This window comes from Nothobranchius furzeri, chromosome 10, assembly GCF_043380555.1.
Source record: "Nothobranchius furzeri strain GRZ-AD chromosome 10, NfurGRZ-RIMD1, whole genome shotgun sequence".
Taxonomy (NCBI): domain Eukaryota; kingdom Metazoa; phylum Chordata; class Actinopteri; order Cyprinodontiformes; family Nothobranchiidae; genus Nothobranchius; species Nothobranchius furzeri.
This window is the reverse complement of record NC_091750.1, coordinates 63,154,421-63,177,133: the sequence shown is the minus strand read 5'-3', so window position 1 is coordinate 63,177,133 and position 22,713 is coordinate 63,154,421. Positions and strand designations below refer to the sequence as shown.

Genomic DNA, 22,713 nt, shown 5'->3' with positions numbered 1-22,713 from the left:
GAATGAATTTTAGATCTTTAAGTCCATCTCATGAAAAATCGGAGCAGAAACAAAGGTGTTCCATTTATATTTTTGTTGAGTATATATATATATATATATATATATATATATATATATATATATATATATATATATATATATATATATATAAGTGAACTGATTCATGTTCCTCCCATGTCACGCTTTAGTCATGATGATGTTTAGATGTATGAATGAGCTGTCTGGCACCTAAACCTGTGAGTGACTGTATGAATAAACTATGCACCAGAGCAGCCTCTAGTGGAAACTGAAAGGCTCCTTATTACAAAAACCTTTTGGTGTCTTTTTATTAGCCTGAGAAAATACTAAAGATACAGATAATAGGTAAAAGTAATAAGTACCACCGACATTATTTTTTATTTGAAATGTGTTAAAAATTAAAAGGTTCAACAAAACCATGTGAATGTAAAGGAAAATGTACACAGTTGCAATCAATTGATAAGTATTGAGCTTTGCACATAATTCCATTGTCGGTGCAGGATCGGCTCGGGGTCCGTCGACTGCCGATGACGTCAAAGTAGTTGATTGGCTGAACATGAAGCTTACGGAAGTTTAATTATCACGTTATGATTTTGATTGGTCAGAACACGTTTGCAGTCGTAGTCTTAGCGGTTGTAGTCCTGTAGTCCAAAAATCAACAGTTTTTGGAGAAAATATGTTTGAATTTCTAAAGGAAATGTAAAATATAAGCAAATGAGAAAAGCTCAAATGAGAAAAGCTCTTGATGTTGATGAAATGGGGCAAAATAAAATTTAAGAACTTTATTGAAAGACACCAAGCAATATTTTGATTCAAAGAATGTATTTAGATAACAACTAAGGAAATATACAGACGAACACCACATTAATACAAGCAGATATGGCTTCACATATAGGTACTATTTTTTGTCAGTCCGATATGGTTTTATGCAGTTTCACATTCTTTACAAAACAAATATGGTGTTTTGTTAACAAATTACAATTATAAAGAAAACATTTAGGTGTAAACAAACAAGATCTCATTAACAAAACTGCTGATGTCTTTCCAAAACGTATGTGTGAAAGAGTAGATTTACAGTAATGTGTCGTCATCGGCAGTCGAAGGACCCCGAGCCGATCCTGCACCCGAGCAGATCCTGTACCGACACCGTCCCTGTTTTTCCTGTTTGGCCCATTGTGAATGTGAGCTTTTCCACCCCTGTTCTTGACATTTTGGCAACATCTGGACTTGTGAAGAGTGAATAGCAACTCTTCTTCTTGTTAATAGACGATCTGTTGATCGAGTCTAGGGAAGAAAAAAAGATCTCCGCGATATCGTCACTTCCGCAAAGCATTTCTCGGGCTTCAATAGAAAGGACACGAATATTTACGCAGAGACAGGCGCGGAGAGTCATCCACTACCTGGACATGTAACACTGACACTTTTTAACAAAAGTTTCCTTTTGGCCTTTTTTCACCTTCGCGTGACCGGAAGCACAACATTTGTGCTGCTAGCCCTGCTTCAACTGGGATGCTCTCCCGTTAGCTTTTGCATTAGCTTTACTAAGAGTGCTGTATTAACAAGGGTAAGTCAAAAATATCTGTCAGTGGCGTTTTTACGTTTCAGCTGTAAGATGCAGTTTTGCACTTAGTAAACAAACAAGGTTTCTCTGTTTTCTCTGAATATTTTGACAAATATAAACCAGTTGAACCAGCTTTTTTCAGCAGCTGTTGGGTGTATGTATGGAAGTAGGCCCTTGGGAAAGCAGTTTAATCTTAGCCTTAATAAAATATATAAAAAATTACCTCATTAGAATATAAAGAGCTTTTATCAGATGTAGATTTTGCTAACCGAATTATTCGTTTCTGTATGCCGAAAACGTAGCTGCACCTGCGCTGGCGCACCTGCTTCTAATCAGGCACTGGATTCTGGTCCTGACCTTTATGTTTGTCAGAAATCAAGTGCAGTTATTTACAGAAAATGTAGCTTTATTCATTTATTTATTCACAGGTTTGTCCATGGCACTTCCAAACACGCTGTAGGATAAGCAAAGAAGAAAAGAGCACGTGTCAAAGCTCTTAAGGTGCGCTGAATTTGTTGAGTTCTGCATGAAAAGGCAACTTTGCTACTCACGTGTTAAATCAACAGTTTGGACATGACAAGCTGTGTGGTCATGATGGAACAACCCTTAGGCGGGGTTAGACCCAATGTAAACACGTTCAATGGCACCTTTATCTTTATACAACATCTCTGGTGTTCTAGTTTGTGATTGGACTCACAGAAACCTGGAAACTCCCATTTATATCAGTAAATGTATTTATTAGATGATTCTTTGGGGTAAATTATGCGTCTAGGAGTTTTGGGAGATTACACAGAATTAATTTCAAACAGGTTATTTGCCCATAATCCTTGATTATACCATTATTCATGACACATTTGTGGAATTGTTGATCACTTTTCTTGGATTATCTCATTTTAAATTTCAGACATCCATTAACTCGGCTTTGCTTCCCACAAACGATTCAGTGAAATGATTCAAACCACACACTGGTTAAGTTATGAGCCTGAATTCCTTGTGGGTGACATCTTTCTCAACCTAAAAGGCAAACCACAGATCAGGCATGGCACTTTTTAAACATGTAGCTTAAAAAAAAAAGAAAAAGAAAACATAATTATGCTTTATTAGCAGTTTTTCTGCAAAATAAGGTCTCATGTCTTTGGTTTTGGAGTCTAAAACATGACACGTCACTCAGAAGTACTTTGAGTTTTTACACGTATTTGCTTCTCAGATGTTTAAAGGCTGGGTTGCCTTAAGCAACAATACAATAACAAGCATCTTCCAACATTTGTAGGAATCCTGTGCATTTAGTCAAACTTGATTTTTGATTTGTTGATATTTTTTGTCCAACTGGCTTAATGAGTTTGACCTGCTAGAATAATTTCAGCGTTAATGTAAACATCTTGCATCTGTTCCTTTTAGAAAGCAGCTAACAAACAGGCTGCTGATTGAGTGTCCACTTCATTTGGATGGATCGATTTTTTTGTGAGGGTTTGTCTGCGTGGAGGGCGTGCATCTTGCTCTTTGAACACCACCTCTGCGCTGATTTGTGATAATTTTATTCCCATCTGCTCTTTGATTTGGTTGTTTTAATTAAGCTTCTTTATACAAGCCACAGTTTGGCCTCACTGTTTTTTATTCTCACCTTATTTTCACACAGCCTTTCCTCCCATTGCCTCTTGGATATTGTGCATCATGACCGACGGTATTATGAGTAAAGCTGCCACGATGGAGATCCCCATCAACAGTAACGGTGACACAGGAGCCCTAGCAGAGGATGATGGCCTTGAACAGGTGGGTCAGCTGACTTTATGCTGCTTGTAATATTTTTAGACAACCCTGAACAGTTTTTAGATGAAGCGTTTTCTTTACAGAAACAAACCGTTGGTGTTTCTTGTCTGCCAAGCAAGCAGTGCAGGTTATATAGCGTGACGCAACATTTCATCATTTGTGAGGTGGTTTTCTGTAGAGAGTTCTGTTGCCGTTCCAGCAGACGCATCTCCTAATGTCTGCAGTCAGCTGCCATGTTAGTTATGGGTGCACTATGTTTACCCTTTGAGTGTATTTTTACGTGATGCACTCTCAGAGCGCGTCAAGTTCTGCAGTTCAGATCTAGCCAGACAGGAAGTAGAATACAAAAGCAGTTTAAAACTTCCTGGAACTTTCAAAATAAGACAAAGCAGGTTTCTAGTTGACTAGTAAAAAAAATAAATAAATAAAAACGCCATTTTGTGTGAAACCTCTGTAGCCAATGTAAGCAGACCAAAAAATAAACCAAACCTTTTTGGATACATGCTGCCATCTTTGTCCTTGCTTCTTATCAACTGAACGTCTGACATCACTCGTGATCTTTTAATTCCCAGGTGATTTCTTAACCTTGCAGGGCCAGCTGCATGGAAGTCTTTTGCTTTTTGTTTTGTCTCTGCAAACCTACCGATGAGAAGGGACGTGTTGTTGGGAAAAGGCGTCTTTTTACGTCGGGAGACACTTACGCATCCAGTGGAAAGGCCAAGTTAGAAACCTACATGTACATTTTTATTTGATTTGCTGCAAAGCTCTGGCCAGGGCTGAAACCAAAGCTGTTACACATGCACAAAAAAATGTTTGCACATAGCCTATAATCTGGAAAAAACTAAAATTTACTGTCTGATTTGTAATGCTCAAATAATTTTTTCAGTCTAGAGGAAAAAAAATTCAGAACAAAACGTGCAATCTGGGCTTTTTCTACAGGACGTTCTCCCCTGGAGATGCATCCTGACTCAGAGGGATTGTACACAAAGAAAAGGACATGATTCAGAGAGCGTGCTGCTCGTGAAGCTTCATAAATATGAAGGGCACGCATATGTGGACTTCTGTCATATCAGCAAGTGAGGAGCAGGATTTGGCAGAAAACAAATGTAAAAAGCAGAAACTCCCTTTTGGAGCAGCTGCATCCGTTCATGTGGTTCATTTTTTTCACACAGTTTGGAATTTTTGGCACAAATTGTCAATAAAATCACACCGCAGTTAGGAAGATGAAGTCTTTTATCTTTAGCATTCTCTTCCCTTCAGAAATATAAAATTCACAACTGCAGTTTTTTTTGCATTTTTCATAATTTTATCCAACATTTCAGCTTTTATTCCTAAAGTCGGTCTGCTTTTAAGAGTACACTGTGGGTCACATGATTTGCTAAGTCTTCCTGTTCTTTACATCACACACACACACACACACACACACACACACACACACACACACACACACACACACACACACACACACACACACACACACACACACACACACACACACACACACACACACACACACACACACACACACACACACACACACACACACACACACACACACACACACACACACACACACAACTCCTAACAGACCTAAATAGTGTTTTTCTGTTAAAGCCACAAGTCATTTGCTTACTTTTTCCACACAAGCATCTCCACAGAGAGATCAGGTGTTGAGATGTCTCCATGGAAACCACTTTCTGCTTCTAGCAGCTCTCGTGGCCTACTTGGCATCCTTGTAGACTAAAATTCTTCAATGTTGGACTCACATTTGATCCCCTTTTCCTGCCTGACCTGCATACATGGTGCCAAGTAGATTTTTGGGAAAAGATTATTTATCTTCCTGCATCTTAAGGCACGCCCGGTTATGCAAACCCAGTGAAGATCCTGGAAGGAACTCGGGCTGTTTCTAATGCTGTTTGCTCATCAAACTGTGTCTCTGCTCAGATTGTAAATGTGAAAGGGGCCCCGCCCTCTCAGCTATCGCTGACAGGAAGGCCACCGTTTAGCTGAGTGTGTGTTTGTGTTTCAGCTGAACTGTTTGGTCCTGTGTTTCCACCAGTTGTCATGGCAACACGGCAGCAGTGCTTTGTCCTTGGGAGACAACGCTCTGAAATCAGATGGATTTCTGTCATTTTGCTCTTAGTTTGGAGCCGTCGTACATGTGGAGATGACTTTATAAAATGACTTTATTGCTTGTTGAGCAGCTGGTGAGGAGCCTGGTGTAGGGCCTTTTCCTTCTGGGTTCTTTATTTTTTCCATTTCAGCCTCCGTAAACAAAGTGTGCCGAGAGGAACCTGTGTGTCACCCACATCAACAGATGCTGCAGCGTGAAGAAGATCCAACAATAGAAGCACTAAATAACGTCGCACTACATGATCGGCTGGACGTTGGTACATTTACCTAGAAGAATTTGGTCAGTCCAGACAAATAGCAGGAGATCGGTTAGCATTTAATGTTCTTGGGTAGCCAGGTCTGCTCAAGCTAGTTGGTCTCATGGATTTTAGTTCTTCTCATAAAATTATCTATACTCAAATTCATTTCCTCACGTGGGAAAAATTAAGGGTGGGCAATATAAACGATATAAGGTAGAAAAGATATAAAATTGGGTAATACGTTTTTGGCTCTACCGCGATATCGCGGTAACACATGATGTCACTAAGATGTGCAAACGCACCAACATTGGAACAACAAAGTCAGAGGCCCTGTCCACACGTAGCCGGGGATCTGCCAAAACGTAGATGTTTTTCTACGTTTTGGCCTGTCATCCACACAAAAACGGAGTTTTTTCACACGAAAACGGATCTTTTTAAAAACTCCGGCCAAAGTGAAGATCTGCATTTTCTCCGTTTTGGGTGTCTGCGTGTGGACAGACAAAACCGGAGTTTTAAGGTCCGCAACGTCACTTTCCGTGACAAAAAAATGCTGACATCACATGTGCGACCTGTGTTTAAACTAGCCGGCATCATGGATGCCCTCAGAGCTGCGCTCTGTCACTATCCGATCCATCAATTGTCCAAGCGCTTTTTGCTTGTTTGTTTTTGCAAGCGGAATTACTGCTCCTTGCGGAAGACCACAGACGAAGGAAGACCACAGACGAAGGACGAGGTTAAGATGGGGGAAGTACTGCCACCTACAGGTCTGGCATGTCCTTAACAACGTATTTATCCGGGTACGTGTGGACAGAGTTTTTTTTTTAAACGAGGTGGTGTGGATGCAAGTTTTTGGAGGGGCGGATATTCGTTTTTAAAAAACCCGGCTACGTGTGGACTAGACCTAAGATGTGCACCCGAGCCGACATTGGAACAACAGAATGGCAGTGACAGCAAGCATGTAGCAGGAGGAGGAGGAGCATTCTACACTTTTTGGATGTCTTTATTCTGCTGCAATATATTTTACATATGAGGATTTTTTTAAAGCATGCCATTTTGACATATATAAACAAAGGAAAAAATATATTGCAGTATATATCGTCATCGCACATTCTTCAGATTACATCGCAATGTAGATTTGAGGCCATATCGCCCAGCCCTAGGAAAAATATATTTTGGAGGATTCTTCTTAAATAGGGCACTAGTTTAAATAACAGAACAAACACACGACACCATGAACAAATGAAATATACAGGAGAGTTTAACACTCATACAAACAGCCATGGGTGGTGGTGGTACTTATATAAATACATGCATGGTCTGACAATTGTTTTCTTAGTTGATTTTATTGCTTAGCTGGTTTAAAAAGTAAGGGGCGATGTAGTTTGTCGGAACGGCGTTGCTGCAGTTTAGCGTCATTGGCAGGCGCAGGGCCCCAAGCCAGTATGGCACCCAGACACATCTGGTACCTACACCAACGTTAAATCACCAGCCATGATTAATTTTAGTCAGTAGTACTGTTATCTAGTATCTGCTGTAGGATTGAATATTTTCTGCCACCTTTCATGCCAGATGTCTGGAAGGAGTTGGCAAAAGCTGCCACCACACCAAATATTAGCTATGTGTAAACTATGTGTAAAACTGAAAGAGTTGTAGCCTTTTTGCTAATGCTGATCATCTATGGTGGCCATCTTGAATGTTGCTGACTCAAAAAGTTCAGCCATCTGTAGAGAACAGATAGCTGACTTGTAATATCAGTCATCACTGCTCTCCATTTAGCCTCATTGCTGTCTGGTAACTTTCTTTTGATTCTTGTTGCATAATTTGAGTCATGGATTTTTCTTTTTGTCTCTTTTGTTTTTTTTTTTTTTGTTGTTTGTCGACCCCCACCCCCATTCCTTCATGTACCTTCATCTCTGCAGGCTGCAAAGCTGCAGTGGAGCTTAAATGAGAGCTCCAGAGGCACCAGGGTGAGCAGGCCATTTGTGCATTTGGGTTTGTGGTGCTGGTGTGTAGTTCTGTTCTGCTGTTGCTTCCAAAGCTGCTGAGAGAAAATCTCAGTTGACTTGTATTAACAAACGTATGGCTAACACTTTCAACAAGAAAACTCCTTTCATTAATTAGACTGTGTCATCATAGTGTTTGTTGACCTACTTTGTGTGTGTGTGTGTTCACTTTAATGGTGTCTGATCCTTTAATGTCTTAGCAGGTTTAGCCAGTGTTGCCAACTGTTTTTGAATGAAAGTAGCTGAAGTTCCCCCCAAAAGTCACTAGATGTCGCCAGATGACGTCACGTGCTTATTTACATATTGGTGACGTCATCACGCCACATTAACGTTCGTTTTCCCTATGGCATCTAATATATATATATATATATATATATATATATATATATATATATATAATAGGACTAAAAGGGAGGAAAATAAATACTATGTTATATGTTAAAGTTATTAATTAGTATGATTAAAATGGCCCAAATTGCTTTGATATGTACAATAAATTCCAAAACTACCAATAAAGTGGCATTAAAACAGATATGGTGTGGTGATCCAAACAGTTCTGTTGTAGGATATAACTCAGACCTCCTGCTCTCCTCATTCTCACAGACATTTTCCAAAAAAGCTGTTTTTTTTTACACCTCATAGTTTCTCAACTTCTCTGTTGTGTATTCTCTCCATCGTGATAATAACGGCGCTCCGAGCAAAAGGGAGCGGGTGTCTCATAGTATAACCATCCCTGTGTCACTGAAGGAAATTCAGATGAGCCACAGAGGTGCGTGTGTAAACGGGACGGTAGTTGAAACTCCCGATGACTTTATTTGCCAAATGCAGGAAAAACCAAAGTGTCTGACGGCTGCAGAACCAGAGATGGCAGGTTGACGCCCGCACCGTCTCTAGTAGAAGCGTGAGCCTGCAGCAATATGAAAGCAGCAGACGTAAATCGGCGGTCTCCAGCTCTGCAGCTTCAGCGAATCAGACCGGCCGAAAACGGTTTATGATTGGTCAGTCCTCGTGCACATGCGCAGATTATCGTTCTCTTTCCTTACTCCAGGAAGAACGGTTCAGAGTGCAAACGGTTTCTTTGTTGCTAATCTGTAGGGAATATCTACATGAAAGTTCTACAGAAAGTAGCAACGGGTCCTGAGAAATGTCGCTAAGTTTGTCGCTAGGCGCTTTGGAAAAAAAGTCGTTGAGGGGGGTCAAAAAGTCGTTAGGAACAGTGACAAAGTCGCCGAGTTGGCAACACTGGGTTTAGCTAAGTACTAACAAAACAAATACAGACGTCTTACTAAACCGGTCATATTAATGCTGTGTTGTTGATGTCCAATTGCTTCTGTTTTAACCTAATATTTTGTTTTTTAGCTCATTTAAAATTTCTGAAAGTTAAAAGGAAAGGAAGAAGCTAATTTCCTTCAGCCTAAGCTGCTGTGGGCTAAAGCCTGGTTCACGCTTCTCCGTCAGCTCCGCAAGGGACAGACGCGCACGTATTGACGGAAGCGTTTTGCTCTCATACTTCTCCGTCTCCTGGAGAGTGTTGCAAAGCAATTCCCCGGCAGGACAACAGAGGGCGTAGCGCTGTTCTGTGGTATCCTGTCATGTATCGGTCCAAGATAGTGTGTTTATATTGTGTTTTTTTGTATATAAGAGACTTTTAACACGGACATATTTGTCTCTCATTCTCCTCCACCTCTCCATGCGCTCCCCACCTCTAAACCCACGTTTCCTGTCATTTCCGTCCACAAATAAAACGCTTGCTGCGCATCTTTTCACTCCTCCAGTCACGGGGGAATTAAACGTTCATATTTTTAGAGTTTTTTCGCGAGGTATTCTTCAAGCTTCTCCGTGTCTGTCGCTAGTTATCCTCGGCTCTCTTTATGTTTTTGAGGGCACAGTGGCGGCGGTGTAGACGACAGTGGCGTCTTGACCAATCACAAGCTTGCGTTGTCCATCTCGACTGACGGATGTTTAGAAAAGAGAGCTCGGCTCTGTCCGTCCTTGCGGAGCTCTCTGGCAGGCCCGCAAGGACGTTGCGTGTCTCCACAGTGACGCAGACGGAGAAGCATGCATCAGGCTTGAGTTAGCATTTCCTAACAGACTTGCTCTTAAAACTGTTTTTTACTTTAATATCCAATGAGTTTGATATATTTCCTCAAAGAGAAATGTGTCTAGAAAGCATCTCTCTTTCATGCATTGCTTGAAGCTTCTTTAATGTTTGCTACTTGAGTTAAAGGCAGATTGAAAATGAAAAGTGGGAACTTGTGGCTCCTTGGAGCATTTCCTTCTGGATGCAAAGCTTAAGTGAAGCCTGTCTTAGGAGAAAAGACCTCTTTTGGGGTAAACTTTCAGGCTACGTCCACATGAATCCATTTCTAGATTAAATCATTTTAAAACTAGTAGTAGTAGTCTCCATTAACTGTTTGCACAAAAAACAAATTCCATATATGAAAATGGAAAAAAGAAGAATGTTGTCTCATTGCTTAAAAATAAAAACTCCTAGGGATGCATCGTATTGGCCATATATTTATTTCAATCTAGTTGCAGTTGTATAGGGCTGCATGATATTAGGAAAACCTGCGATATTCGATAACAATGATTAATATTGCGATGATGATATTACTTGATATTACTTGTGATAAATAAAAACTTAACTCAGGAACAATAATAATCAAAACAAAGAAATAAAAAATCATAAAAATGAGAAATGCAAAAGATGTGAGGAAAGGGGAAAAGAAAATAAACGAGAAAAGGCAATCAGTGGATCCAGGGAAAAGCAGAATCAGCAGAAAGAGCAGAACAAAGCTAACTCAGGTGTTTGCTAAACATCAAAATTAAGTGCCATCCGCCTCGGGGGCGGGCATCTAACCTATGAGAACCCACCCAGTTGGCAAATGGGTGAAGAGCTCTATTTAGTTGTTAAAAAACATCATGCTTCCATTTGATTGACCGAATTCATCATGTGTTGCAAACATTTGAGCTGACCGTTCATTGCAATATTTATCTGTTTTTTGCGATATGCATATTGTGCATGCTGATATCGCGATAACGATATTTTTATGATATAATGTGCAGCCCTACTGTTGTATCTGTCTCGGGCTGGTAGGGGAGTGGCCATGCATGCAGCAATTTTTTGGTCATGTTTCAGCAATAGCAGCAGTAATGTATACGGATGTATCATTTAAAATCTGTGTAATTATATATCGTCGTCGTCTTCCTCCACTTATCCGGGTCCGGGTCGCGGGGGTAGCATCCCAACTAGGGAGCTCCAGACCGTCCTCTCCCCGGCCACCTCCACCAGCTCCTCCGGCAGGACCCCAAGGCGTTCCCGGACCAGATTGGAGATGTAACCTCTCCAACGTGTCCTGGGTCGACCCGGGGGCCTCCTACCGGCAGGACATGCCCAAACACCTCCCCGGGGAGGCGTCCAGGAGGCATCCTGACCAGATTCCCAAACCACCTCAACTGGCTCCTTTTGATCCGGAGGAGGAGCGGTTCTACTCCGAGTCCCTCCCGAATGTCCGAGCTCCTCACCCTATCTCTAAGGCTGAGCCCGGTCACCCTACGGAGGAAACTCATTTTGGCCACTTGTATCCGCGATCTCATTCTTTTGGTCATTACCCAAAGCTCATGACCATAGGTGAGGATTGGGACGTAGATCGACCGGTAAGTCGAGAGCCTGGCTTTCTGGCTCAGCGTCCGCATCACTGCAGACACCGAACCAATCCGCCTGTCGATCTCCCGATCCCTCCTACCCTCACTCTTGAACAAGACCCCGAGATACTTAAACTCCTCCACTTGAGGTAGGACCTCTCCCCCGACCCGGAGTTATTAATTATATATAATTATTATAATATCAGCTATCAACCATAACAGCAGCAGTATTCATATCTATTGGCCCAAATTTTCATAACTGTGCATTCCTAAGAAATTCCAATCTTGCTCATTTATTTTGAGGATGGCAGCGGGATGAACTGACTCTTATAGGAGAGATTTTAGATCTTAAAGAGGTCCTTTACTCAAACTTTTATTACATTTGCAATGGTCTCTAGTAAGAATGAATGACCTGTGAGTACTAATCTGGCAAGGAAAAGCTCCGGTGTGCCCATGTCAGGAACTAGATGATAGCCAGATCAGAGAAGAGCTTCAGATGACAGGATTTTGGAGTCTTATTTCCTGGTATTTGGACATCTCACCTCGGATTAGCTAATAGCTTTGTGACTCTACCGCTGACTTGCAACGTTGCTGATGCTAACGATTAGCTTCTTATAGCTGCAATGTTCTCCGCTGTTTTCTGGACGCAAAACCAACAACAGCCTTCCCTGTTGGGAGCTAAGATGGGTGATGAATGTTAGTGAAAATGTGACGTAGATGCTTTTCTAGTCCTAGAGTATCATCGTCTGTTTTTATCAGGAGCTAATGCAGCAGGTAAGTGTAGGAGACTATTTTCATGTTGAGCCTGCATGAAAAACTCAGTGACCAATCATTTTCAAAAATAAGTAAAAAATAGTTTTTGAGTGAAGAATCTTTTGGACTCTATAAGGAAGAGCCAGGATATGAGAAAACAGTGATCAGGGGAAGAACGAGTTACTAATGACTAGGGCTGGACAACAATTTGAAAATGTATCGTTATCGAAAATTCTGACTCTTATAAGATAATTTTTCCCATATCAATACATTTGATGCTAAAAAAATGAAAAGATGTGTGTAGGTTGGCAATGTTCATGTCCCTTTAAGAAGCTGTACCACCTTGAGCCACATAAAAATGTGACTCAGTGTAATACATGTGACAGCCCCATCTAGTGGACAACTTTTGTTTCTGCGCATACCTGTAGTTATCGTCCATTTATCGTTATCGAGGTGAAATCCTCAATATATCGTGTTATTGATTTTAGGCCATATCACCCAGTCCTACTAATGACACACGTCATTGGCCCAGTCCCATTACAGTAATCCCTCGTTTATCGCGGTAGATGCGTTCCAGACCTGGCCGCAATGGGTGAAAATCCGCGAAGTAGGGACTCCCAGCATGCCCCTCGCGGGGATTCCCTCCACGTTGCACCTACGTCACAAACCGCGGCTATAAACGGAAGTCGCCTTTCCAGCTCACCACTCAGTCATCGTTTCTTCAGATTCATGATCAGAGTTTCCAACCTACCGATCAATCCAACGAACTATCAGCTCATAGTAAGTTATCTTACTTACTTCTGGAAAGCCCGGCATTTCCGTGTCACTTCGTTGACGCTCGAACGCTCGGGGGTTTCCTAGATCAGCCGGCGTTTCACTGACGCTATCACTTCCGCGTCTGTGAAACCACGCTCCCTACAAGCCCAACTCCCGATTCCAGCCGACCTGTCTGACATACAGTACTATATTGAATTATCGTATGATCACATTCTCTTTTTGTGGGTAAAACTCAAGAAATTTTTTTTACTTGTTTTTTTTTTAGTTTTATTGCAAAAAGTGAATTTTATGATGAAATTGATGGAAAAAAACAAGAATTTCTTGTTATTTCGCATAGAAAAATACCGCGAATCAGTGAAAAATACCGCGAATCTGCGAATTCTCCCTGAAAAATGCTCCAAAGAAAAAATCCGCGAAGCAGCGAATCCGCGATGAACGAACCGCGAAGTAGCGAGAGATTACTGTACTCACACTTGCACACTTGCACCCTTTAAATGCGCGTTCCCATCCAGTGATGAGATGCGTAGTGTCCCAATTCTCAAGTGTGGAGCTTGGCTTGACCCCTTTTGCACCCTTTACCCACACCTGCAGACTTTTTCAAAGGGTGTTACCTACATTGCTGCATGGGAATTTTAAGAAGGCAGAGAAATGGCAAAAAAGACATATATCCTACATAATACCACAGTACAGGATGAGTATCACTTTTGTGGATTTCTAAAATAGTCGTACATAATTCCTGAAAGAGGGAAAACTCTGGATTGCTGCTTTAACAGTAATTTTTGTCCTGTGCTTTCAAACTATAATTCTAACATAATTTAACACTTGAGTCATAATCCTCACCCTACCCATCCCTAACCCCGCCTCCTCTTGTTGTTGCTGTTCCTGTTTCACACTGATCAACTCTGCAGGACCTGCAGCAGGTGATGGTGTCGGGTCCGAATCTAAACGAGACGAGCATCGTCTCTGGAGGCTATGGAGGAACAGCAGAGGGGATTATTCCCACCAGCTCAATCAAAGGTAGAGTTCTACGCTGCTCTGAGATTATCCTTCACTGCATGGTTGAAATGAACCAGGAAGTGGGCTTTCTGAGTGTTTGAGGATGGATTAAACTGTTGGAGTTGATCAGTGGGTGCATTTGTCTGATCGCCTCAGGAATTAAGCCCTACAGCACAGCCAAGTCTTATGTAACATTGCTATTATAGGTAGTTTTAGAAGGGATCACACTAACCATCACGACTTATTTTATTTTGTTGGTGTTTTTCCACCTCTCTTCCTCAGGCCCTGCTGTGCACTACAATCCTGAGTTTAACAAAAGGATACCTGTAACTGGATTAGGTGGCTTAAACTTAATTTTACTAATAATGAGGAGCTCCTTTCTAAAATGGGACGCAAAAAAGTGTTTATATGATTATTCTTATTGGAGAAACGAAATGTCTTCCTGGTTTTTTTTTAATCATTTTTGTCATGGTGGATGTCGCATTTTGGAAATTGGCTCTCGTTACTAGTTGGGCATATTATTTTTAGGTGATTGGGAGGACGCTTTTCTGTTCTTTTCTATCACATTTCTCTTTTTCAGAAGAACAAACGAGCTGAAATCACATCTGACGATCTTTTTTTTTCCTTTAGCACAGTGTTAATTTTGATAAGAAAGGTTAGTGTAATAGTCTTAGTCTTTTGTCTACAGTTCTTTTTAATTTTAGTCTAAATATTTATCTTCTGATTCAATCATTTTCAATTTCTGTAAAAGAAATTTTATCGAAAATTGAAACTAAAGAAATATGTGAAATTCACTTTTCACACTTAGGATCAATAAAACTTTATAGTTACATTTATTTTAATAAAAATATTTAATGGAAAATACCAAAATGAATGCTGACAGTTTGAAATTGTGCCTCTCAGTATTAATAAATATGTAATATGCAGTATTATTTGTAAACCTGACAGGAAATGACGTATCATCAAAACATTAAAATGAGTTACTCTAATATTGCAAGGAGGTTTGAACTAAAGGTAAGAAATGTTTTCAGGTGTATTTATTAGAGGTTGACTGAGCTTCTCACCCAGCCGCCCTGCAGAGAAAACACTTTTCTGCTGTTTGTATCTGCGATCTCGTTCTTTCAGTTATTTCTCAAAGCTAGTGACCATAGGCCGTAGATCGACAGGTAAATTGAGAGCTTTTTCTTCTGGCTCAGCTGTCTCCTCACCACGACAGATCGCTACAACTGGACAGGAGCTGATTCTCAACCCAGCTCCTTCACGCTTTGCTGCGAACCGTTCCGGTGAGAGCCAGAGAGCTTTTTCTTTTGAAGCCGACAAGACCGCATCATCTGCAAAAAGCAGACTCAGTTCTTAGGCCACCAAAACAGATACCCTCAACACCTGGGCTGTGCGTAGAAATCCTGTCCATAAAGGTGATGAACGGAATCTGTGACAAAGGGGCGCCTTGGCGGAGTCCCAACTCTCACCGGAAACGAGCTCGACTTACTGCCGGCAATGCAGACCAAGCTTTGACACATCATGTAGGGACCTAATAGGCCGTATCAGAGGGCCTGGTGCCCCATACTCAGGAAGTTCCCGCCAAAGGGCCTCCTGAGGGACCAGCTTTATGAACTCATGTTGTGTGGCTCCACTCCTTTGAACTTTGAACACAAATTATTGTTTTGGAACTTTTATTTAATTTATTCTTATTTATGTTTCTTATGTGCAATTATTTCCTGTCCAGGGTGAATAAGTTCACCAAGCTAACTTCCACACAGTGTTACTTTGTTACAAAGCACAAGTGTTACGTTTTATTTATTGCTGCATTTTTATTATTTTAATATTCTTACAGGGATCTTCTGTCCCTAAACGTGTGTGTGTTGTTAAATTCCCCAGAGTTAATTAAGTCAGAGAAAACATGTTGTAACCAGTTGTTTTAGCATAAAGCGATGGAAGGGAAGGCTTGCATTCACCTACATAAAAAACACTACACTGTATGCGAATTCACTTACGTTGTTTTATGCTAAACTAAGAAAACCAACTGCTGCCAGATCATGTTGGGCTGGTTATAAAATGCTTTTTCTGACTTGTCTAACTCTGGGGAATCTTAACAAGACACAATTTTACTGAGTGGTGGAATATTCCTTTAAGTTAAAATGTATTTGTGGAAACCACAGAGAACACTTGAATGTTAGATTTATGCTGTGACTGAGTTTGTGTGTTCTGTTGTTTTTGAGACCTGCTAAATAATAAATCTTATTTGCATTACTGGGAAACCCTAGTGAGTTATGGAGACAGTTCTTTGGTGTGTAATAGAGAAATAAGTTTGCATCTAAAAGGCAGAGAATGAAGGGTTTAAACTTAGGAAATTTATTTATTTATTTATTTTTGTGAGGGAGATTTAGCGGCCATTATATCGGCTATCGGCCTTTGTTAAAAGTTTTATATCGGTATCGGTCCCAAAAAAGGCATATCGGTTGGGCCCTAGATAAAACATCAACACTTCTAAGCAAACCCAGTCGGTGGTAGGACCGTGTTGCTGTTCGTCAGAGGCAGGATGGGGAGATGTCCAAATATCAGGAAGTAAGACTAAATCCTGTTGTCCGAAGCTAAATTCTCCTCCAACTCAATTCTCTGTCAGTCGCTTCTTCAGTATGTGATGTAAGATCCCCTAAATATATTTATTTGCTACATATAGTGTACTCATGTACAGTTCCTTTTTTCTCCTCACATAATTGGTTTACTGATTTAAAAACTCCAAATCTAAATGCAACAACACTCCGTCTCATTGCACCCTTCTTTATTTCAACCATAAGTCATTTTTATTTTGGAGTCTGCTTACTGACCACCCATCAGCTTCCATAGACCTGCGTATGAAGGCCAGGTAAGGTAACGTTCCCCAAAGCAGGTTTTCCCATACATCCTGATGGACTAGTCCCACAAACACCAAGTTACCGTGTGTTGGTCAGCTCAATGGTTTTTGTGTGTTTCAACACAACAAATATGCTAGAATTAGCACAATTTCATCAGAGTCCTTTAAAACTGGTGTCTGTCCCACTGAGGTGGTTTCTCCTGTTTCTGATCGTTGTAGATTAATTTACACCCTTGTGTCAAAGTGCATGTCACACTAATCTGGTTTTGGTTTATGGAGTCCATCTTTGGTCTTTCCTCCACAAAAGGCTCTTTCAGCAATAGTCAGACATGTCTGATTTGTTCTGCTTTAGCATATCTAGCTCCATCTGATAGTTTAGCTTGTTGTTTAACACACAGTTATCGTCGTCTCAGGTCCCAACATGCACCACAGCAGCAGCAGCTCATCAATGGCAGCTGAAGAAACAACCCGCGGCGTCGCTGTGGAGAAAATCGAAGCAATGAGGAAATGGAGTTTGAACACCTATAAGGTATCGGAGAGGATGTGTTGGAGTAATCCTGCCTTGTACGCGGGATCTGAAAGAGTTTGTGTTGGCGAGGTCTCCGTGTGACCTGTCTTCTTGTTTTAGTGTACAAAACAGATGATCTCTGAGCGATTTGGACGGGGTTCGCGGACTGTGGATCTAGAATTGGAGGCCCAGATTGAGCTGCTGAGGGACACGAAAAGGAAATATGAAAATGTGCTGAGGTTGGCCCAAGCTCTGACCAATCATTTTTACAACATGGTGCAGACGCAGCACTCACTGGGGGACACCTTTGCTGATCTCAGTCAGAAATCTCCAGAGTTACGGGTGAGGCTTAAACATAGAAAAACTTTTGTATTTGCTAGGTTTGATTTAACCAACATTTAGACGTCTTCTGACTTTCCAGGATGAGTTTGGCTACAACGCAGAGACTCAGAAGCTGCTGTGCAAGAATGGGGAGACTTTACTGGGTGCTATTAACTTCTTTGTGTCCAGCATCAACACATTAGTCAACAAGACTATGGAGGACACCCTAATGACTATCAAGATGTATGAAAATGCAAGGTTAGTGCGTGATAAAACGGTATGATGTTTGGAGAGCAAAACAATCCTAGGTAAAGAAACGAGCTAAAAACGTTTAGATTGATCATTTTACTCTAAAACATTTGAATGTTTAAACGAGACGACAAATTCACTCAAGCTGTCAAAAGGACATTGGTCTTGTTGTGTGGTTAAAATGGGAATCCACCCCCCCCCCCACCCACCCCCCAAGTGGTCAAACCTTTATAAACTATTTTATTTATTTATTGGCACAAAACATGAAGCTAAGGATACTCTGTTTCTGTGAGGGGGGTTTAGCACATCCACATCAGCTGGCAGAATAAGTTGTAAAGTTCAGATTTTCCTCAGGGATTCTTAATTAAATAATTTTTATCTAGGTTTTCTTTTTTTACTAAAAATGCTGAAATGTTTGGACACAATCGCCAAATTCCCGAGGCTCAGGATGGAAGCCCACACTGGTAATGCTGGTAGAAACGGTGTCTTCACCAGATGTGCTCTGTGCTTGCCAACGGCATCACGCTACGGCAACTCCATTCGGACAAACTACATTGTGCCCTATTTTTATAACCAGCTAACCACTAAAATCCACATCAGACTCTACTAACAGAAGAGCAACCCTAAATAATTCCTATATGTGAATTTATGCATGTCTTTATATAATTACCACCCCTGGCTGTTTGAGTGTCAAATCTTCAGTAAAATTAATTTGTTCTCATGTTTATTTACTGGATTTGTTATTTGTACAATATTTGTTTAAAATAGGGCCTTATTTAATAAGAATCCACCAAAACGTATTTATCCCATCTGAGGAAATAATTGTATTTATCATGTGCAGTCTAGGATCATTTATTGGGCCAAATATCAGTTATAAAGGTTACGAAAGCCGTTGTGCAACCCCTGTTTGTTCCGACCAACCAAAATCATATCCATGAATGTGCCAACATCCAGATTATTGTAGTTAGTTGTCATCTGCAGGTGCATGTCCTTGAGCTCCTCTGGTACCCACATCTATATAATACTTACTGATTAAAGCTGTTGGCATATGCATAACCTGTGGGTTACTGACGCTCATGCTGTTTCTTGTAATTGTGTCCTTTCTTATTTAAGCAACAGTATTTATAACACTTTTATTTTTATGCGTTTAGACTGGAGTTTGATGCCTACCGGTCAGACCTTGAGGAACTCAGTCTGGGTCCAAGAGATGCTGTTGCCATGGCGAGGATTGATGCGGCTCAGCAACAGTACCAAGTTCATAAAGAAAAGTACGAACGCCTTCGCTCGGACGTTACCATTAAACTCAAGTTTCTGGAGGAGAATAAGGTCAGTTGGCTTTGCACATCTGTGGCATCATTAACTGGGCTTTTACACTTTTGGTTGTTTTATAAAAATCCAACAATCGATTTTCGTGGCTTTCTGTCCCAGGTGAAGGTAATGCACAAGCAGCTCCTGCTCTTCCATAATGCAATCTCAGCATACTTTGCAGGCAATCAGCAGCAGCTGGAGCAAACTCTGAAGCAGTTTAACGTAAAGCTGAGGCCCCCGGGAGCTGACAAGCCCTCCTGGTTAGAGGAGCAATGAGACGCCCTGCAGGACTTCCAGCAGCCACCTTCACTTGTTACCTGCTCAAGTCCCAAACTTACAGAGGGCCACACCAGAAGGATGCGCACAATAAACATTTGGTGAAGATATGAAGAGTTTTGACCTGATGAGCGAACTGGTGTTTTGAAGGTTTTAGTTGGTTTTTGTGCTAAACGCAGGAGAAAACTTGAGTGGCTCATTTTACGAACCTTCAGGGGCCTTTGATGTGCCTCTTTTCCCAACTTTACTGCTCCACCTTAACCTCTCTGTGCTTCGTTTCTATAGTAACCGTTCTCATCCACCTGACCTAATCTCTCCCGTTGAAGACACGATTCTACTGTGAGCTTGTGTTGGTCGTGGTACTCCTCAAGTGATCCCAGTGCAGACGGAGTTGGTCTCCCAGTTCAAATGTAAAAGAAAGAAAATGAAGTGATTAAAACCTCTAACTCCTGTCTCCTTTGACCCTTCCAACCATCGTCTCTCCCACTGTGCCTATTTATGAGCCGATTTTATCTCTGCAAGAACGTTGACCACACTAAATGAAGAGGCTTCATATAGAACCATATATATCTATGTACATTTCAAATTAAATCACGAAAAAATAGACCTAAAAACACTACGGCGTATGTAGTTTTGAGTAATAAAAACTTATGATTCTGTTTTCTAATTTTGACTACTTTGACATCTGTGCTGTGTGTTAGTGACCGACTTTATCAACATTCTTAGACAAATGCAACAATCATGTAAGGAACACTGCCACAGCTTTCCAAAGTATTAGTCTGGGTCATTTCTGCTTTATTTACCCAAAGAGTTAGTGATGTTTGTTTTGGACGTTGACTCTTATTTTGTTTACATGAGTTTTTTAAGCATCTTTGATTGGTCTTGACTGTGGAATGTACTCATTTCCTTTAAAGTGGGGTTTATAAAACCGTTAATGAAGTGTATGAATCATAGGGAAACATTTTTTATTCTTTAATGTTTTTTTTTATTCTATCGGTCTTAAATGTGTGATTACTCGGGGCCACACCTAGAATGTCTGTCTATCTTTCTTCACACTGAAGATGATCCTGTCAATCTGTTACTAATTTTATTACGTTAGCATTAAATCTTAATTAATCTGGGCTTGTGATAACACTAATGATTTTACTAGACGGTGAGCGACTGTTGCAACTATTCCATTAGCATTAGCACACAATCTTTCATTTAAGTATTGTCTCTGTACGTATTGTGTTGATCTCTGTTTCACACTAGAACTGTTTGGTTATGACCGTTTTATAAGATGACAATTTATTAAAAAAACAGCTCAGGATAACCAGATCGCTGACTGACCTGCTTCAATAGTAAATGATTAAGATCAAACTGCTTAAGTGTGATGAAAAGAAGCTGATTGAATGTTTGTACGATGGGATTTTCTTCAGTTATCGGGTCGGTCATTCTTCCTGCTTCTTGTCTTTGTACTTGCATGGCAGGTAGTACAGGTGCAGATATGTGTTCTTACACTGAAGCTCCGTTCTCCCTCTCAGCTTGCATGGGCTGGTATGATGTCATGCTGATCTAAGTGTTATAACTGGCTGAAAGAAATTTTAAAGGTATCATTTTTTAGACGGGCTGCACCTTTACAGACATGAATATAAATCTAAGTTTGATGTGGTGACCTTAAACCACAGTACACCGGCCAGCTCCTGGTCTGCTTGACTGTCATGAAGCAATATCAATGAAATGTGATTCATTTTTTCCCCTAATTGTCCTTTAAATGTCCTCATTAAATTTTAAAGATCAATTGCAATACATTGCCATTTTTATTTTGTTCCATATTTGGAAAAATATGACAGACCTGACAAATTTCACAAAGGACTTTAGATTGCTGCCAAGAGCAAGATTTCTAAAATTATATATTTTATTTGTGTACAATCAAATGTTTTCTAGACCAAGCTGATATTGTACAGATGATGAACATGAGCTATTTATGGTTAAGTCATGTCGTGGATACTCTGATTTTATTCCTCACACCTGAGAAGATCTATTCAAATTAAAAGTACAAATTTTCAAATAAACTGTTTTCGTTTTGGTTCATAACTTCTGTACTGAACTTTGTTTTGTTCTTATAAATTGAAAATGGAAAAGAAAACGATGTTTTCAAATTTAGACATTTCAAATTGTTATATTCAACCATGAAAATGTATTTAATTAAATTCTGACGTAAGAGACGACTGCCTGGTAGATTTTCATTGGGTCCATTCCTTTACAGTTGGCCGGACCGTGACTCGGTTCGAAGTCAATCAATCAATCAATCAAAGCTTTATTTATAAAGCGCCTTCCGCGACCCTGTCGGGAAGCCCAAGGCGCTGAACATGGTACATGAGAAAAGTTAAATATGATGAATAAATCGAAAATAAAAGCAATTCAAATATTATAAAAAAAAGAAATGATGATTCGCACGGCAGAAGGGAGGAGTCTGGTTAATCGTATTCGGCTAATTCGCTAGCTGTTTTCGTACATTTGAAGGGCAGAATTGAAACATGTGTCGTGTTTGCATGTCTTCGAGTCAAAGTAGGAGTGAGCCGGTGTTCTGTCGCGCTAAACGGTTGTCAGCCGGAAAGAAAAAGATGTAGAACCAAAACCTGGCTGGCTTCCGCTTGAGAGGGCGTTTCCTTCTCAATATCTACCTCAGTCACCTCAATATCTACCTCAGTCACCTCAATATCTACCTTCACCTCAATATCTACCTCAGTCACTCTCCCTGATCCAGTTGAGTCATCAATAGGAAAAATCTGCTTTTCTCTAGAACTTGGTAACAGCAACAAGAGAATACGTAGTTTATTCCAGAAAGATACCGTCTCTCTCCCGTATATAATATCTCATTGGAACCGATATGTTCCAGATATCAAGTGGAAGACAGTCTGGATGATCCCCCAGAAATATTTGATTGTAAATAAGGTGAAAGAAGTCTCATTTAAACTTCTACATAAATGTGATCCAGCCAGTCATACATGGTAAAATTTAAAAGGCACATAAATACAAATTGTACTTTCTGTGGGGATCATCCAGAAACTGTGACACATCTTTTTTGGTGCTGTTCTTTTACACAAAGATTCTGGAAGGAATTTAGCAGGTTTGTTACTGTCCATATTTTAAGCGAGTTTTCTTTACGATGGGAAAATGTTTTATTCTGTTTCTTTAAGTTCCCCATGAAGAATGATAAATGTTTTTTATGATAAATCTGTTAATACTCTTAGCTAAATTCTTTATTCATAAATGTAAGTTTACCAACAAAACGCCATATTTCTGTCATTTTTTTAAGGATG

General features: G+C 40.4%; 1 protein-coding gene across 7 annotated transcripts; it reads left to right on the top strand.

Annotated features, from left to right (window-relative positions):
* Window positions 1-1,243: 1,243 nt before the first annotated feature.
* On the top strand, window positions 1,244-21,618 carry arfip2b (ADP-ribosylation factor interacting protein 2b). Of its 7 annotated transcripts, XM_054730849.2 has the most exons (11): window positions 1,244-1,582; window positions 2,008-2,080; window positions 3,216-3,349; window positions 7,638-7,685; window positions 13,805-13,913; window positions 14,175-14,231; window positions 17,160-17,275; window positions 17,375-17,596; window positions 17,676-17,833; window positions 18,976-19,150; window positions 19,253-21,618. In XM_054730849.2, the coding sequence occupies exons 3-11, from the start codon at window positions 3,251-3,253 to the stop codon at window positions 19,406-19,408; spliced, it is 1,140 nt and encodes a 379-aa protein (XP_054586824.1). In that variant the 5' UTR covers window positions 1,244-1,582; window positions 2,008-2,080; window positions 3,216-3,250; the 3' UTR covers window positions 19,409-21,618. The 7 variants fall into 7 exon arrangements, with proteins under 7 accessions (XP_054586824.1, XP_054586823.1, XP_054586825.1 ...); XM_054730848.2 differs by lacking the exon at window positions 2,008-2,080 and having other exon boundaries at window positions 1,247-1,582; XM_054730850.2 differs by lacking the exons at window positions 2,008-2,080; window positions 7,638-7,685 and having other exon boundaries at window positions 1,251-1,582.
* Window positions 21,619-22,713: the final 1,095 nt, after the last annotated feature.